Genomic DNA, 15,295 nt, shown 5'->3' on the forward strand with positions numbered 1-15,295 from the left:
TACCCACCTACCATCCTGTTGCTGCCCAGTGGGGCTCAGAGGTACCTTGGTAACTGGAAAAACCAAAGACTTGGCCCACCTCAGAAGCCTCTGCCATCCATCAGGAAGTAAGGCTCAGCTCTACCAGCCACATCCCCCTCAGCCGGCCAGGATGCCAGTTGCCGTTTGGGCACTAGCTGTGTATTAATAAACAGATAATGAACATGGGCATTGGCCCTCCAAGAGCAACCAATAGACCTGCATTAAAAAGAAATGTTAGGGATGCCTAGGTGACTCAGTTGGTTAGGGGTCTGACTCTTGATTTTGGCTCCGGTCATGATCTCAGGGTCCTGAGATCGAACCCCTCGTTGGGCTCTGCACTGGACATGGAACCTGCTTAAGATTCTCTCTCTCCCTCTGCCCTTCCCCCCACCCTGCTCATATGCACGCCCTCTCTCTCTCTCAAAAAAAGAAAGAGATGTTCAAGTAAGTTTTTCAGGAAGATGGAAACTCAGATTCACATGAAGGAATAAAGAGTTCTAAAAATGGAAAATATGTTGATAAATAATTCTAGAAATTGCTTCTTAATTTCTCTAAAAGATAACTGGGCATTTAGAGCAAGGTTAATGTCAATGAATTGTGAGTTTTATAAAATACGTAGAAGTAAAATGTATGAGAATAATGGCGCAAAGGACAAGAAGTAAGTAAATGAAAGATACTGGTACAAGTGTTCTACAGAAAGTGGTAAAATATTAATTCTTGGTAGACTGATAAATGAAAGATACAGATTGTAATCTCTAGAAAAACCACAAAATGCCACGATATATAGTCAAAATGAAATAAAGGAAATAAAATAGAATATTAAAAAATAACCCCCCAAAAGGCAGAAAAGACCAAAAAAAAAAAAAAAAACCCAGAAAACCCAATAGGACAAACAGATAACAAATAATAAGATGGTAGCAGTAAATCCAATCCAATTACATTAAATCCAAATGTACAAACTCTTCAATTAAAAAGGTAGAAACTGTAACATTGGCTAAAAAAGCAAAACCCAACTGCATTCTGTTTACAAAAGACACAATTGAAATATAAAGGCACAGATAAGTTAAAAGTAAAATTATAGGAAAAAATACCATGCAAACACCAGTTATAAGAAAGATGGAGTGGCTTTATTAACATCAAAGTAGACTTCAAGCCATTTAGCATTAGCAGAAATAGGAGGGATATTTCATGACAGCAAAAGAGCCCATTTATCAAGAGAACACAACAATCCTAAATGGACATGCACCAAGTAACAGAGCTTAAAAACAGAAGCAAAAACTCATAGAAACTAAAAGGAGAAAGAAACAAATCCACAATTATAGTTAGAGATCTCAACACTCCACTCCTGTTGGTTAAGCATCCAACTCTTGGTTTTGGTTCAGGTCATGATCTCAGGGTCGTGCATGCTCAGCAGAGTCTGCTTGAGATTCTCTCTCTCCCTCTCCCTCTGCCCCTCCTGCTCCTCTCTCTCTCTCTCTCTCTCAAATAAATAAATAAATCTAAAGAAAAAAAAGAAATCAGGAACAAACAAGTATAGGGAAAATCTCCAAATATTTCAAAATATAGTAACATTTCTTTTTTTTTTTAAAGATTTTATTTATTTATTTGACAGAGAAAGAGAGAGCACAAGTAGGAAGAGCAGCAGACAGAGGGAGAGGGAGAAGCAGGCTCCCTGCTGAGCAGAGAGCCTGATGTGGAGCTCGATCCCAGGACCCTGGGATCATGCCCTGAGCCAAAGGCAGACGCCTAACCAACTGAGCCACCCAGACGCCCCTCTAGTAACATTTCTAAATAACTCATGGGTCAAAGAAGAAATCACAAAGGAAATTAGAAAAGATTACAACAAAAATAATGAAAACACATGGTATCAAAATTTGTAGAGTGAGCTAAAGCAGAGCTTACAGAGAAATTTATAGCTTTAAATGCTTATATTAGAAATAACAAAGGATTAAAATAAAAGATCTGAACCAGAAATATAAGAGCAAGTTAAAACCAAAGTAAATAGTAAGAAGAAAATAATAAAGGTAAGAGCAGAAATCAGTGAAATAGAAAACAGAAACCCATAGAAAAAAAAATCAATGGAACCAGAGTATGGTCTTTGAAAACATCAATAACACTGACAACCCCCTGCCTAGACTGGATAGTAAGAAAAAGAGAAAAGACTCAAAATATCAGGAGAAAAGAGAAAACATCATTGCAGACTCTACAGATATTAAAAGGAAAATAAATACTTTTATGATGTAAAGCCAATAAATTTGACAACTTGGATGGAATGGACAGCCAAGACATCAAATACCTATGAACAAATTCAATGACATATGTGGAAAACCTTTCCATGAAAAGTATGAAACACTGCTGAGAGAAATTAAAGAAGACCCAATAAGTGAAATAATGCCATATTTGTGCATTGGGGGAACACAGTAGTGTGAAGATGTCAGTTCTCACCAAACTGACTTCTAGATTCAACACAAAACCAATTAAAATCCCAGGGGGTTTTCTGTAGAAATTCCCTAAATTTACATGGACCTAAAAGTGTCCCAAAAATCCTGAAAAAGAACAAAGTTGGAGCACAATCACCTTCTGATTTCAAGACTTCTTATAAAGCTTCAGAAATCAAGACTGTGTGATACTGGTCTAAAGATAGACAAAGAGATTAATGGTACAGAATAGAGAGTCCTGAAATAGACCCACATTTATAAAGTCAATTGATTTTTTTAAACAAAGGGACCAGAGCAATTCAATAGGGAGAGAAAAGCCTATTATTTTTTTTTTTAAAGATTTTATTTATTTATTTGACAGAGAAAGACACAGTGAGAGAGGGAACACAAGCAGGGGCAGTAGAAGAGGGAGAAGCAGGTTTCCTGCAGAGCAGGGAGCCCGATGCGGGGCTCGATCCCAGGACCCTGGGATCATGACCTGAGCCGAAGGCAGACGCTTAACGACTGAGCCACCCAGGCGCCCCGAGAAAAGCCTATTATTAAAATTGGGCTAAAACCACAGGATATCCATCAGAAAAAAATAAAATGAAATTTGACTCCATTCTACAATATGGAATCATTTCAGATAGATTATAGATCCAATGTAAAAGCCAAAATTTTAAAGCTTCTAGAGGAAAACATCAGAGAATGTCTTTACAACCTTGGAGCTGCAACTACTGAGGACATGGAGAAAACTGATTATAAAGGGAAAAAAATGATAGATTAGATGCAATCAAAATTTAAAACTTATGCTCATCAGAAGTTTTTAGGCTTATTAAGATACATTAAGTAAATAAATAGGCGAACCACAGGCAAGGAGAAAATATTTGCAATGTATATATTTGATAAGGAAAAAACTATAATTCAATTTAAAGAAAATAGTCAACCAAATAAGATATGGGCAAAAGACTTGAATGGACACTCCACAAAGGAAGATATACAAATGGCCAAAAAACACATGAAAAAGTACTCATTGTCATTAGGGAAAATTACCAGTTAAAATAATAATGAGATATGACAATGAGTACCTTTCATTGGTACCTATACATGAGCATTTAAATTTGTCAAAGCTTAGCGAACTGTATGCTTAGAATCTATACATTTTACTGTGGTTGTTTTTTTTTTTTTTTTAAGATTTTATTTATTTGACAGAGAGAGAGATAGTGAGAGCAGGAACACAAGCAGGGGGAGAGGGAGAGGGAGAAGCAGGGTTCCCGCCGCGCAGGGAGCCTGATGCAGGACTCAATCCCAGGACCCTGGGGATCATGACCTGAGCCGAAGGCAGAGGCTTAACAACTGAGCCACCCAGGCGTCCCCATTTTACTGTTTATAAATTATGCCTCACTTTAAAAAAAAATTTAAAAGGGAAAAAAGCAGTGAGGAACCAAAAGTTGACTAGAAGCTGCATAATTAAGGGGAGCCACCATTTTGTTGGGGGAACCCCTAAAATGTCACCTTCTGTAGATTTTTTTTTTTTTCTCTTGGCCCAGCCCATTTTCAAGAGAAGAATCCTCTTCATCTCCAGCCTGGGAGGCAGAAGCTTCAATGCCACTATTGTGGGAACCAAGCTGGGGAAGAGGCCTGGGGTCCCACTAAGCTTTCATTCTGTCTTCACTCTGCATCTCATCCCTCCTGGTTCTCCTGAGATCAAAGTCTCTGATGTGGTTTCTGCAGAAACTTTAACCACCTTTCTCCTGCTGGATGGGGTTAGGGCAGTTGTGTGACCCCAGGGCATGGGGGAGGAGGCCTGGGGGGTTGATGGCTCCTTACACAGAGTTGCGTGGGACATCCTCCTGTCTCCATCCCACCACCCCACCTTCTGAGATGCCTGGAGCCTCCTGTCCCTGAAGCTGTCAACACAACATAGGTTGTTTCTCCTTGGCCTCCTCCTCTGCAAGCATCAGCGGTCAACAGCTGCTCTGCAAGGTTAGTTTCCACACATCCACCCTTGTTCGTTCTTCAAGAACTGTTGACCCATCTTGTGCCACTGTCATTTGCATGCCGGTTCTCTTAGTCCCTGGGGACTTACAGGGGGTTTTTTTTGTTTTGTTTTGTTTTGTTGTTTTTTTATTTAACTCTATTACCAGCATTTCATTGTGGGAGGAAGCAGGGAAAAAAAAAAAAAAGCATGTGTTTAATTCACTGTTTTCCCTGAAGCCACTTAACCTTCCTAAGCCCCTGTTTTTTCATGTGTAAAACAGGGGTAATTATGCCTTCTTCAAGGTCATTACAAGAATTTCATTACAGACCTGAGCACACTGCCTAGCGCCTAGTAGATACACAATAAATACTGGTTTCTTGTCTCTCCTCTACCCATAATTGCATCAGACACCACAAGTGGGCTGGCTCATGCCTTCAACCTTCAGCCCAGGCCTTGTCTCTTGCCACCTCCTGAGGGGTCTTCCCTGCTGCCCACCATTCCCTGCTCCCTCCTGGCCCTATGGAGACCTGCTTGCGTCCCTGAGCACCTGCTGTATGCCCACCACAGAGAGAAGCTTTGGCCTCTGTCCTCAAGGTGCTCTCAGTCTGTGGAGCATCCTCTCCTGACCTGTTAAGGGATCCTTTCACTTCAGGGTCCCCTCAGAGGACATCTGCAAATGCATGGCATCCAAATGAGGAAGACAATGCTTGTCTGCTCACATGGAGTGCTTACTCTGGGCCAGTTTACAAATGAGGAAACTGAGACTCAAGGAAGTTAATTAACTCACCTAGTAAGTGGTGGAATCAAGATTCAAGCCTGACTCCAGAGTCTGTGCTTACAACCACTGTACTATACTGCTTAGTGGCCCCAGGGCCCTTGGCTCAGCAGCCAGATGCAAAGAAATTTAGAGTGGCACAAAGAGCCCTAATGGCTCCTGCAGGGGCTCCAGGTCCTTTGGAGCCATACACAGCACCCAGAGATTCTTATCAACGCCATGGAGAAGGGTATGGGGCTCAGGGGCCCAGAGGGCCCCATGCAGGGGTTGTTAGGATAGGGGGCATCTTTGGAAGCCCTATCCCAGCTCCCAAGAGGACATTCCAGAATGGCAGGAAATGCCTGTGCTTTCTTTACAAGTTGAGGCTCTAATAATTTCCCTTTGACAAGCCCCTGTGGAATGTAAACTCCTCACAGGGCATTTGATACAGCATACGAGCCACTGTAGCAAATACCCCAAGAGGTAAGGGAGGGGAACAAGCCTTTATGGAGCCCTTACTACACCGTGCCGGGCTCCTTGAAGCCACTGCCTCATTCAAATCTAGTAAGAGCCCCGCAAGGTGGTATTACTACCCTCAATTCACAGATGAGGAATCCAGGCTCAGAAAAAGGAAGTGATTTGTCTGATATCCCATAGCCAGCGACAAACATTCAGGTGGCTGGGGGCTTGCCCCCTCCCCCCAGCCCTCTGGACTGTGGATGTTCTTAGAGCAGCTCCAGGACCTGAATTGATCCTTAAAAGGCCTGGAGCAGAGGAAGTGGGTTCAGGTGCTGCCCGACTCAGACTTGGCCAACAACCAACCAGCAGCACCTTACGGACAAGAAAACTGATGCCCAAGTGGTCACGTAACTTGTCATAGGTCACCCAGTCCATTAGAAATCTTCACATTCTATCCATCCCTTTGGAACCTGGGGATTGAAAAGGGAACCCCACACTGGCTTTTCGATCTGAGTTAAACTAATCCCTACTGTTGGATAATGTTTTAGAACCCTGCTGTTCAAATTGTGGTCGCCAGACGAGCAGCATCAGGATCTCCTGGGAGGTCGCTAGAAATGCAGAGTTTCGGGTGCCCCGGCCCCAGACTTCCTGAATCAGGGTCAGGTCTCTGATGACTCATGTGCACACTAATGTTTGAGGAGTATAGCTGGAGACCACAAAGCACTGTCATGAGAGGGATGTCACTGAATCCTTCATTCCCAAGCCCCTCCGGGAGGGAGTCACTGGCCCTTGTTGTACAGATGCGGCCACGTTCAGAGAAGTCACGGGACGGGTCACTGGCATGACTGAGCCCAGCTCTCCCAGTTCCACCCGGCCTCTGTGGCCTTGCCACCATGGTTGGCAGTGAGTGAGCCTCAGTTCCTGACCTCAGAGGCCCTGGCTCTCCCTCCCAGGCTGCTCTGGGGTCTACGTGGCAGCAGGTATTGTCCGCACCCCGCCAGCTGGGCCTAGGATCCTGTGCGGGCTCTTGAGACCTCACAGCGGTCTCCTGTGGGCACTGTTGCCTGGGAAGGGGAAGTTCCTCACGCACGTGATGACCTCTGTCCAGGGAACCAGCCCCTGGCCTCACGGAGCTGGCACGCTCTGGCCTAGGGGCAGGATCTGGAGTCAGCAGAGCTGGGTTTGAGTCACGGCTCCTGGGCCGCCTACTTCCCTCCACCCTGCCCTTGGCCTCAGTTTCTTCGTCTGCAAAATGAGAGTAATGATCCTTCCTTCCTTTCTCCCAGGGAGGCTCTGCGACTGAAGGGGGTGATAACATCAAGCTGTTTTATAAACAGTAAAGCTCTCACTGACTCTTCCCTCCCCTTCCCACCCTGACCCCCCCTCCCTTCCCTCGACTGCCAGGCCTGGGCCAGAAGCCCCAGCTGACCACTGATCTCGGGTCCGGCTGAAGCCCTGAGCTGCCAGGTCATGGGATCAGGCACCCAAGCTCTTAGCCCAGACCTAAAGTAAAAGCAGAGTCAGGAATGAGAATTGGCAAAGCAGGGGGCTGAGCCCCGGCAGCCACCTCAGCATACAACACACCCACAAGGCACAGCCACCAAACTCAGCCCATGTGGCGTCTCCAGCACCTGGGAGGGAGACTATTTCCGCTGGGTGGGGCCTTGCTTTTTGGAGTATTCCAGGGGCTTCAGCCCTCCACCTGAGGGTTCCGGTCAGACCACTGCAGGGAAAGGCGCTGAGAGGTGGAGCATGGTGTTTCTCCCATGGGCTTCACCCCACCGGGCCTCTGGAGCAGGCCACACACCCCACTCAGTGCTTTCACTTCAGTAGCTCATGCATTCCTCATGACAACCTGGTGAGGCGGTAGGCATTGTTATTATTACTCCCATCTTGTAGATGAAAAACTGAGCCTTGGAGAGCTTAGGCCTTTTCCTTGTCCCAGGTCACACGATGGTAAGAAGCAGAGCCAGGGAGAATCCACTCCAGGTTGGATCCCCACACCACTGTTCTTTCTCAGATTCCATGCTGGCCATTCCATGATCACTGGCCAGCCCTGGGCGGGTGCCTCCCTCCATGGCTGTGTGAGAAATTCCCTGCCCCTCCCTCTGTCCTGCGGTCCCTGGCTCTGCCCGCCATCAGGAGAGGGGGCCGTGCATGGTGGATACTTACCCTGGGGGACAGGCACAGCCTGAGAGGCAGGGGCCGTGGGCTGGCACGCTCAGGTTCAGCAGCTGCTGCTCACATGTCCTCTCTCTGCTCAGCTCGGGGTCGGTGTGCAGGTCACTGCAGTTCACGAAGACCTGGCCCACCGGGCAGGCAGTGGCTGGGGGAGAAGAGGGTGGCTGCTGACAGGAGCTTGGGCACTCAGCAGGATGTTTGGAACATCTGGGCCTGGGGGTGGGCTCCTGGCTGACCAGGGGTGGCCAGGGAGCCCCGGGGACCGACAGCTGGAGGATGCAGGGAGAGAGGGGGCTGTGATGCTTTCAGGGGCATTCCTTGGGGGTCCCAGATGCACATCGTAGAGGGAGGGAGGGTGGTGGGCTGTCACCCAAGACAACCACCACCTCTACCAGCACCAAGAGTACCATGTCCTCTCCACTGGAGACTGTTCCCAGCACTTCACCTGCATTTTCTTACTGAATCCGGCAACAGCTCTGTGAGGTATTACCATCTCCCATTTCCCAGATAACAGAAAGAAGTCACTTCTGTGAGAGGAAGTGCCCCCAAAGAGACCAGGAGAAGAGCCAGAAAGAGGATAGCGATGCAGTGTGGCAGGGTGGCCAGAGGACTTTTAGCAACAGGGAAGTCAGTTCCTCATTGCCTATATTTCCGGGACATAAACTCCCTCTCTCTCCCTGAGCCTTCCGTCAAGTCGGCTGTGCACACTTACACCTTGTGTGACTGATCTTTTTTAGGGAAATCAATAAAGGGGAGGTGAGTTCCATGCCCAGCTTAGGAAGGAACAGAGAGAAAAGAATGCCACAGAAGAGGAGATAAAAGTCCCAAAGAAGAAGCAATCTGAAGACAGAAGCAACAACCAAAAAAAAGAAAATCACAGAATTCTAGGTCATAAACAAAAGGGGAAGCGAAGGGTCAGAGAGGTGAAGTGAGTTACCCAAGGCTGCACAGCTTGCAAGCACTAGACAAAATTTGAACTCAGGGCTGCCAGACTCTGGAGGCCCTGCTCTTTGCCACCTGCTGTATGATTATTCTCTCACCCCTCTGTGCCAATCCCCATCCTTAGTGGTCCTCCTCGCCCTCCTGCTCCCGTCCCCTGCTCTACCACCTCCATATCCCTCACAGGCTGATCCACACCACCCTACCCCCATCTCTATTGCCTGGGACAGCCTCAAAGACCCAGGCTGTCCTTCCCATCTCTGTGACCCCCAAGTCTAACACATGACTGGGCAGAGAGTCAGCCTTAGCAGACAACCAAGCGCTCAGACCGAGGAAACCCAGGACCCAGGGGAGGTCAAGGGACAGTCCAAACACCTCTGCTGGCTGCCGCTGAAGGAGACAGTCTCAGCCTCCCCTTCTTGAGAAGCAGGAGGGACAGCTGCTAGGGTGGGGCTGAGGTTGGGCCAGGACTCTGTATGCCACTCTCCAAACTGGAGCCTTTCCCAAGAAGGCTCGGTGTGGGGTAAGACGTGGCCGGGCTTTCCCCTCCCGATCTGTCCTCAAGCTCCCCAGTCTCCTCTCCATAACCCCACTACCGTGGAGGAGCCCCCAGAAGAATCCCTCACCTTCCACCTTACCTGGCGCTCTGCTATCACAGCTCATGACTCCATCTTTGCAGTGGCTGTTGGGGGGGAGGGGTGCACTGGGATTAGCTGACTCAGTCAGTGCAGAGCTCAGGGTTCAGACAGACATCCCCACTCTGTCCCTGGCCCCCTGCACAGAGGCGGCAGGTGAGCATTGCTTTGTGGAAAGATCTGCTTGGCTGTATTTTCTTCAGTCAGCAACTTCCATTTAAGGAGAGGACACTAACGCTGCTATCAGGGGGCTCACCAGTGGCCCAGAGATGGAATGTCGCTGTCTCCAGGGGGATAGTCCATTCCTTGAAAGTGGCAGGAGCACTGGTTCCTGTAGAACCCAGGAACAGAGAAAAGTGAGCCGACTCAGGAGCTGGGGCAGCGACCCCACCCCTCAGCAGCCAGGGGCATAAGGACGCAGAGACAAGTAATGGCGTCTGCTGTGACAGGTGACACATCTCCAGGGAGTGGGGAAGCCAGACTGGCACCAAGGACAGAGGTCAGGGCCATCCACCTTCACTGGTCTCTGTCCACCCAAAGCCAACCTCTCTTGGGCCGGGGAAAAGAGAGGGTGTAAGAACAGGGCCACACTTCCTGAGCCCGGGCTGTGTCAGACACGGACGCAGGAAGGGTATTCTCATCCTGCTCATTCACACCCAGCATCAGCGTCCACACCATGCCCGTTGTTAAACGTTTTGAGCACTGGGCTAGGCCCTCCAAATACGTCATCTCATCTATTCCTCACAGGGTCCCTGGTGCTGTCTTTCGGCTCCTCCTTGTAGGTCCACTGAGGGCACAGACTCTTTCCTCCTCACACACCTCCCACAGCCCCTGCCAGTCCTGGCCAAGTGCAGGGCTTGAAGCAGACCAGCTGAGGGCTGGAAGGGATGTCTGAACTCATCCGACCCCTGTGTTTCTCAGTCACCTTCTCCCTCTTCAACCACTCCCCCCCATATAAACCTCAGAGACCCCTTTGTTGGCGATACTGAACCGCAAGGGGTGGGGATCTCAAAGGAGGATCCTACAGTTTGCCGGTCAGCCCTGGGATCCTGTGGGGTCACCGCTTCCCACCTCTGCCTCCAGCCGCACTGAGATCACGCCACAGCCAGCCTCGGGGCCACCCCTGTCCCCTCGGCCTGGAGCCCTCATCCCTCACTTCCCCCCCATCTTTGCTCACATGTCAACTCAGCAGAAAGGCCTTCTTTCGGTGCTCACCTCATGTGACATAATAGTAACCCCTCCCTGCCTGTTTAGAGCTTGTTACCACCAGACCCTTTAAGCATCGGTTTATTTATTAATGTGTCTTGGCACAAGAACGTGAGCTCCATGAGGGCAGGATCCTGTTTTGTTTGTTGCTGAATTTCCAGGGCCTAGAATTGTCTAGAACATACTAGGAGGTCAATAAATATTTGTGGAAGGAAAGGGGAGATAAAGGGAGAGAAGCTGTCTCTGTGGGTCTGTTATTCTGTCTCATGGGGAAGCCACGCTGGAGTTCTAGGCCTAAGGAGCTGGAGCTCAGGAAAAAGACCTGAGAGGGGGGCCCAGGGGAAGAAACCCATCCACCCAGTCACCCATCACGCTCTGCCCTGTGACTATGAGATGAAGCAGGGACATGAGAGGTGCAGCCAGCCTCCCCAGCCTCAGATGCCCTGGAGACGCTCAGCCTCCCCCCGGCCCTCCTCCCAGACAGAGGTCAAGTTAGCCCGCTCACCTAGGGACACAGAGGTCAGCCTGGGTGTCCAGATAGGTGTCCGGTGGGCAGGTACAGCCTTCTACACACTCGTCCCCACTGAGGTCACTGCTGCCACCAGCCCCACAGGCCACAGGGTTGGCCAGGTCCTGGCAGGTTTGTCCACACAGGGCCACACAGGGGCTATACTCCTTGGTGGCCTCACAGGACAGTGCTGTAGTGGGAAATGAAACTGTGTGCTTTGTCTCCCTCATCCCCACAACCGTGTGGGGGTGGGGTCATCATCCTGATGAGGAGAACCGAGAACCAGAGAAGATACTTGTTCGAGGTCACACGGCAGGTCAAGGTCAGCCTTGGGATTTGAACCCAGGTCTGACTTCAGAGTCCCACTTCCTCCCACCACACTACAATGGCAGAGTGGCAGGGGTGGGCCCCCCTTCCCAAGTCCAGTCTGGACCCTGCCATTGGTGTTTCTTTTTCTCTGCAGGGCGTTCCTCTTAGGTAGTGATATTGGGGGAGGGTAAAGGTCACCCCTCGCTGACAGCCCTGCATCCGGCCCATCACTCACACACAGACACAAGCACACGCACAGGTGGGTATCACACACACTGCCATCCCTCTCACTTCCACGTCCATAACACACATGGGCTGTGAAGATCAACTGTGCCCCATTTAGCAGCCTCTTGGGGCCCTCTGTCCAAAGACTCCAGGCTTCCCTCTCCTCATCTGGCCAGCATCCCGCTCCCTTGGGGTCTCCTGCACCCTGCCAGAGCCAGACTGTCAAGCTCAGTTGTTCTCACCCAGGCTACACATCAGTCTCCATTTAAAAATGCTGATGCCCGCCCCCATGGCCAGACATGTTGTTTTCATTGATACTGAATGAGGCACAGATATGTGCATTTTTTTTTAAAGCTCCTATGTTGACTCTAATGTGCAGTCGGGGTTATAAACCACTGGTCCTGTCCAATCACCTCTGGAGACTCTGACTCAAGAGAGGGGCAGGGCCTCTCAGGGACATACAGCAATAACCTGCAAGGCTGGCATAGAACACAGGTCTCCTGACTCTCAGGACAGTCTTTCCATTTCGTCAACAAACATTTGTTAAGAGCTTACTGCGAGTGGGGCCCTGTGCTAGGGCTGGGGGCCCAGAGACAACTGAGACATGGGGAGGAGTGTGGCCCAGGTGTGGGGGGGTGAGCAGGAGCCAGCTCATGCCCACTGAGCCACACGTGCACTGAGGGTGATGGGAGCCAGTGATCTCGAGAAGGCTCGAAAAGAGGCCGTGGGGAGGCCTACTGGAAAGCTCTGACCGGGGTGGTGGCCGTGGAGGTGGTGACAAGTGGGTGAATTTCAATCTCCCATCGACAGGCCAGACAGGACTTGGAGATGGGCTGGAGGTGAGGGTCACAGAGAAGCGGTCATGAGTCACACGTCCTGAGTGTCAGGCCCGGCTGGCCAAGGGGATGGAGAGCACAGAAGAGGGGTGAGGCGGGGGTGTTCGGCGGCAAGGGGGGCAGGCAGACACTCGGGCCTGGAGCTCAGGCTCCTCCAGCCACCCTCATGGGGGCGCACCCGCGTGGGGCACTCACCACAGGCCGGCAGGTGGGCGCGGAAGTCAACGGGGAGCCCATGGCGCCAGCACAGGTGGGCATAGTGGGCCAGCGCAGCACACAGGCAGGGCTGCCCGCAGCGGCAGGCGTCCTGGCGGCACTGCTCAAAGTAGGGCACGGGGCTCAGGTACGCGGAGCAGGGCGCAAACAGCTCCCCGGTGAGCACACTGCAGGACTGCACTGCATAGGAGGCTGGAGACAGGAGGAACGGGGACAGGGAGCAGGGATCTGGTCTGCCTGGTGTCCCGGGCCCCAGGCTCTTCCTGCCCCCCCCCCCCCACAGTTCAGGGGGTTGTCGGCGTGAGAAGGCGGGTGGGAGTGTGTGTGTATAGGAAGGATGTGAGCAGGTACCAGAGCGCACGGCTGGTATGGTTTGCTAAGTCTGGCTGTGACTGCGGCTGGCCGCAGGCATATGGGTGTAAATGACCGAAGGAGAGCGAGTGCCCGTGTGCATGTAGAGCATTCGTGCAATACAGTCCACCTTGCGCGGGACATGATCCACATGCTGGAAGGAGACACAGGAGTGAACAAAACAGACAAAAATCCTGCCGTCATGGAGCTTACACTCCACGGTTGAGGAGACTGCCCCTAAACAACTTCTATGGCAAAGCAGAAGGTGCAGACCTCCGAGAGAGAGAAAGAGGAAGGACAGGCATTGGAGGTGGGGTGGGAGGGCCAACTGCAATTTTAAACCAGGTGGTCCGGAAGGCCTCTGTGGGAAGATGAAGTCTGAACAAAAAGTTGAAAGAGGTGAGGGAGTAAGGCCTGTGTTTAGTGAGGGAAGAGCATTCCAGGTGGAGGGAATGACAAGTCTAAAGGCCTGATGCAGAGAGCACACCTCGCTGTGTAGGAAGAACAGCAAGGAGGCCTGTGTGGCTGCAGCAGAGTTGGGGGGGGCAAGGGAGATGGGCAGAGTGTGTAGGGCCTGGTGGGGCCATTGTGAGGGCTTAGACTTTTGCCTTGAGACCGGGGAGCCAGTTCAAAGGTGTGTCTACACGGCAGTGGTAGAGCCTGAAGTTTCTGTCTGCCTGACCCTTCCCAGAAGGGAACTACGGCCCCCTCTCTGCACATCTGCCCAACCTGCCCAGCCTCCTCAGGCCCAGAGGTCTCATCTCATCCCTCTCAAACCAGCCCCACCGCACCCCACCTCCCCTCTCCCTCTCCCCCCACCTCACCTGCTTGCAAGTGCAGGTCGCAGGGGTCCAGCGGGGAGCCAGAGACCAGTGGGGAGCAGGCAGACAGCGTTTTCCAAGAGTTGCCAAAGAGCTGTGGGGTGCTCTCAGGCACACCCACTGGGGACCTGCAATCATGGCACAGCACAGTCACACCCTTGCCCATGTGGACTCAGATCCATGTACGTACAGCATACAGCCAGAGCACAAACAGATGCCAGACATGCAAACAGCCAAGGGAGTCTACATGGTCGCATACAAACACATACAATTATGGATGTACACATGTGCGTGCGCACACACACATCATATTTAACAGGCTCTAAAGGGACTCAAAACTGGCTTGGGGCCACCTACTACACGATCTTCACCACCCACCCCCCAGCTCTTCATGTCAGAAAGAGAGAAACGGGGACACCATGTGAACCAAACTTCACCGGATTAAGACTTCCTCCTCCCTTCTCCATGAGCAGTTCCTGAAAACTCTTTTGCCCTCCTTTTCCCTCTAGGTAGGAAATAGTCATACAAGGGGCAACAAAGGAAGAAAGGGAGAAAAGCATGTTTCCTAGATATCGCCAGTCTCCAAGAGTCACCAAACCCGAGAAGATGGTAGATGGGAGAGATCATAATGTGCAGGGGTGGGACAGGTTCTGCCTGGCACTCACCACACCCACGTTACTGCTCCTGAGCAGTGAGAGCCCTCAAGTTATGCACAGCAACTTTTCTGCGCAGAGTTCACTTTTAGGAGGGTGGCAAGCAGCCTTAACATCAGCCCCACCAGGCAAGACAGAGTAGAATGCTACATTTTTAAATGTGCATGCATTTAAAAGCCTCAGTTTCTTCTGATTCTTATTTTTCTGAACGAATCTGAATTCTTATTTCTGGCTGAAGAAAGCCTCTCCTTTACTTCTACATCGCATAATGCATATAACTTGAAAAACTGGCCAGAACCTTTCACCTTCAAGATCAACTCTTTATTCTCCTTTCTGGAAAGTCTGACTCTTGTCCCCTCCCAAGTTCCTAAACTGTATCCATGCCCAGACAGTCTTTCAATTCTCTGTCAGTCCCTGGGAAACAGCCTTTCCCTGAAGGTGGGGAGGCTCACATTGCAACCCTCAAGTACCAGGCAGGAAAGATATATGGCTTAGACTGGCCTGGCGGGATAGAAAGAAAGAGTCTGCGCATCATTGGCTCACTGGGGGCTTACACTCATCTAAAGGGTTCACAGTCAATTAAAACAAAGAAAACCATGAACCAAATCAAACCCAGCCTAAGGTCTACGAATTTTAAGACCTCATTATAAACAGTATTTCTCAAGGTATGGTCCATAGATCTCTTATCCTCGAATCGCAGTGGTTACTTATTAAAAACAGGATTCTTGGGCCCCAGTGCAAATCAGATACACGAGAAGTAAAACCCAGGAGTCAGCATTTTAA

At 50.3% G+C, this 15,295-nt stretch overlaps 1 protein-coding gene across 1 annotated transcript in view; it reads right to left on the reverse strand.

The window, feature by feature from the left end:
- Positions 1-15,295, reverse strand: part of OTOG (otogelin) — an 85,365-nt gene that overhangs the window by 48,469 nt on the left and 21,601 nt on the right. The window contains exons 18-23 of the mRNA XM_021685793.1: positions 13,863-13,987; positions 12,667-12,879; positions 11,099-11,291; positions 9,644-9,718; positions 9,391-9,434; positions 7,805-7,958 (exon numbers count right to left, since the gene is read on the reverse strand). Of these exons, the coding sequence (XP_021541468.1) occupies positions 7,805-7,958; positions 9,391-9,434; positions 9,644-9,718; positions 11,099-11,291; positions 12,667-12,879; positions 13,863-13,987 (804 nt within the window). The remainder of the gene's footprint in view (positions 1-7,804; positions 7,959-9,390; positions 9,435-9,643; positions 9,719-11,098; positions 11,292-12,666; positions 12,880-13,862; positions 13,988-15,295) is intronic.

This window comes from Neomonachus schauinslandi, chromosome 11, assembly GCF_002201575.2.
Source record: "Neomonachus schauinslandi chromosome 11, ASM220157v2, whole genome shotgun sequence".
Classification (NCBI taxonomy): Eukaryota; Metazoa; Chordata; class Mammalia; order Carnivora; family Phocidae; genus Neomonachus; species Neomonachus schauinslandi.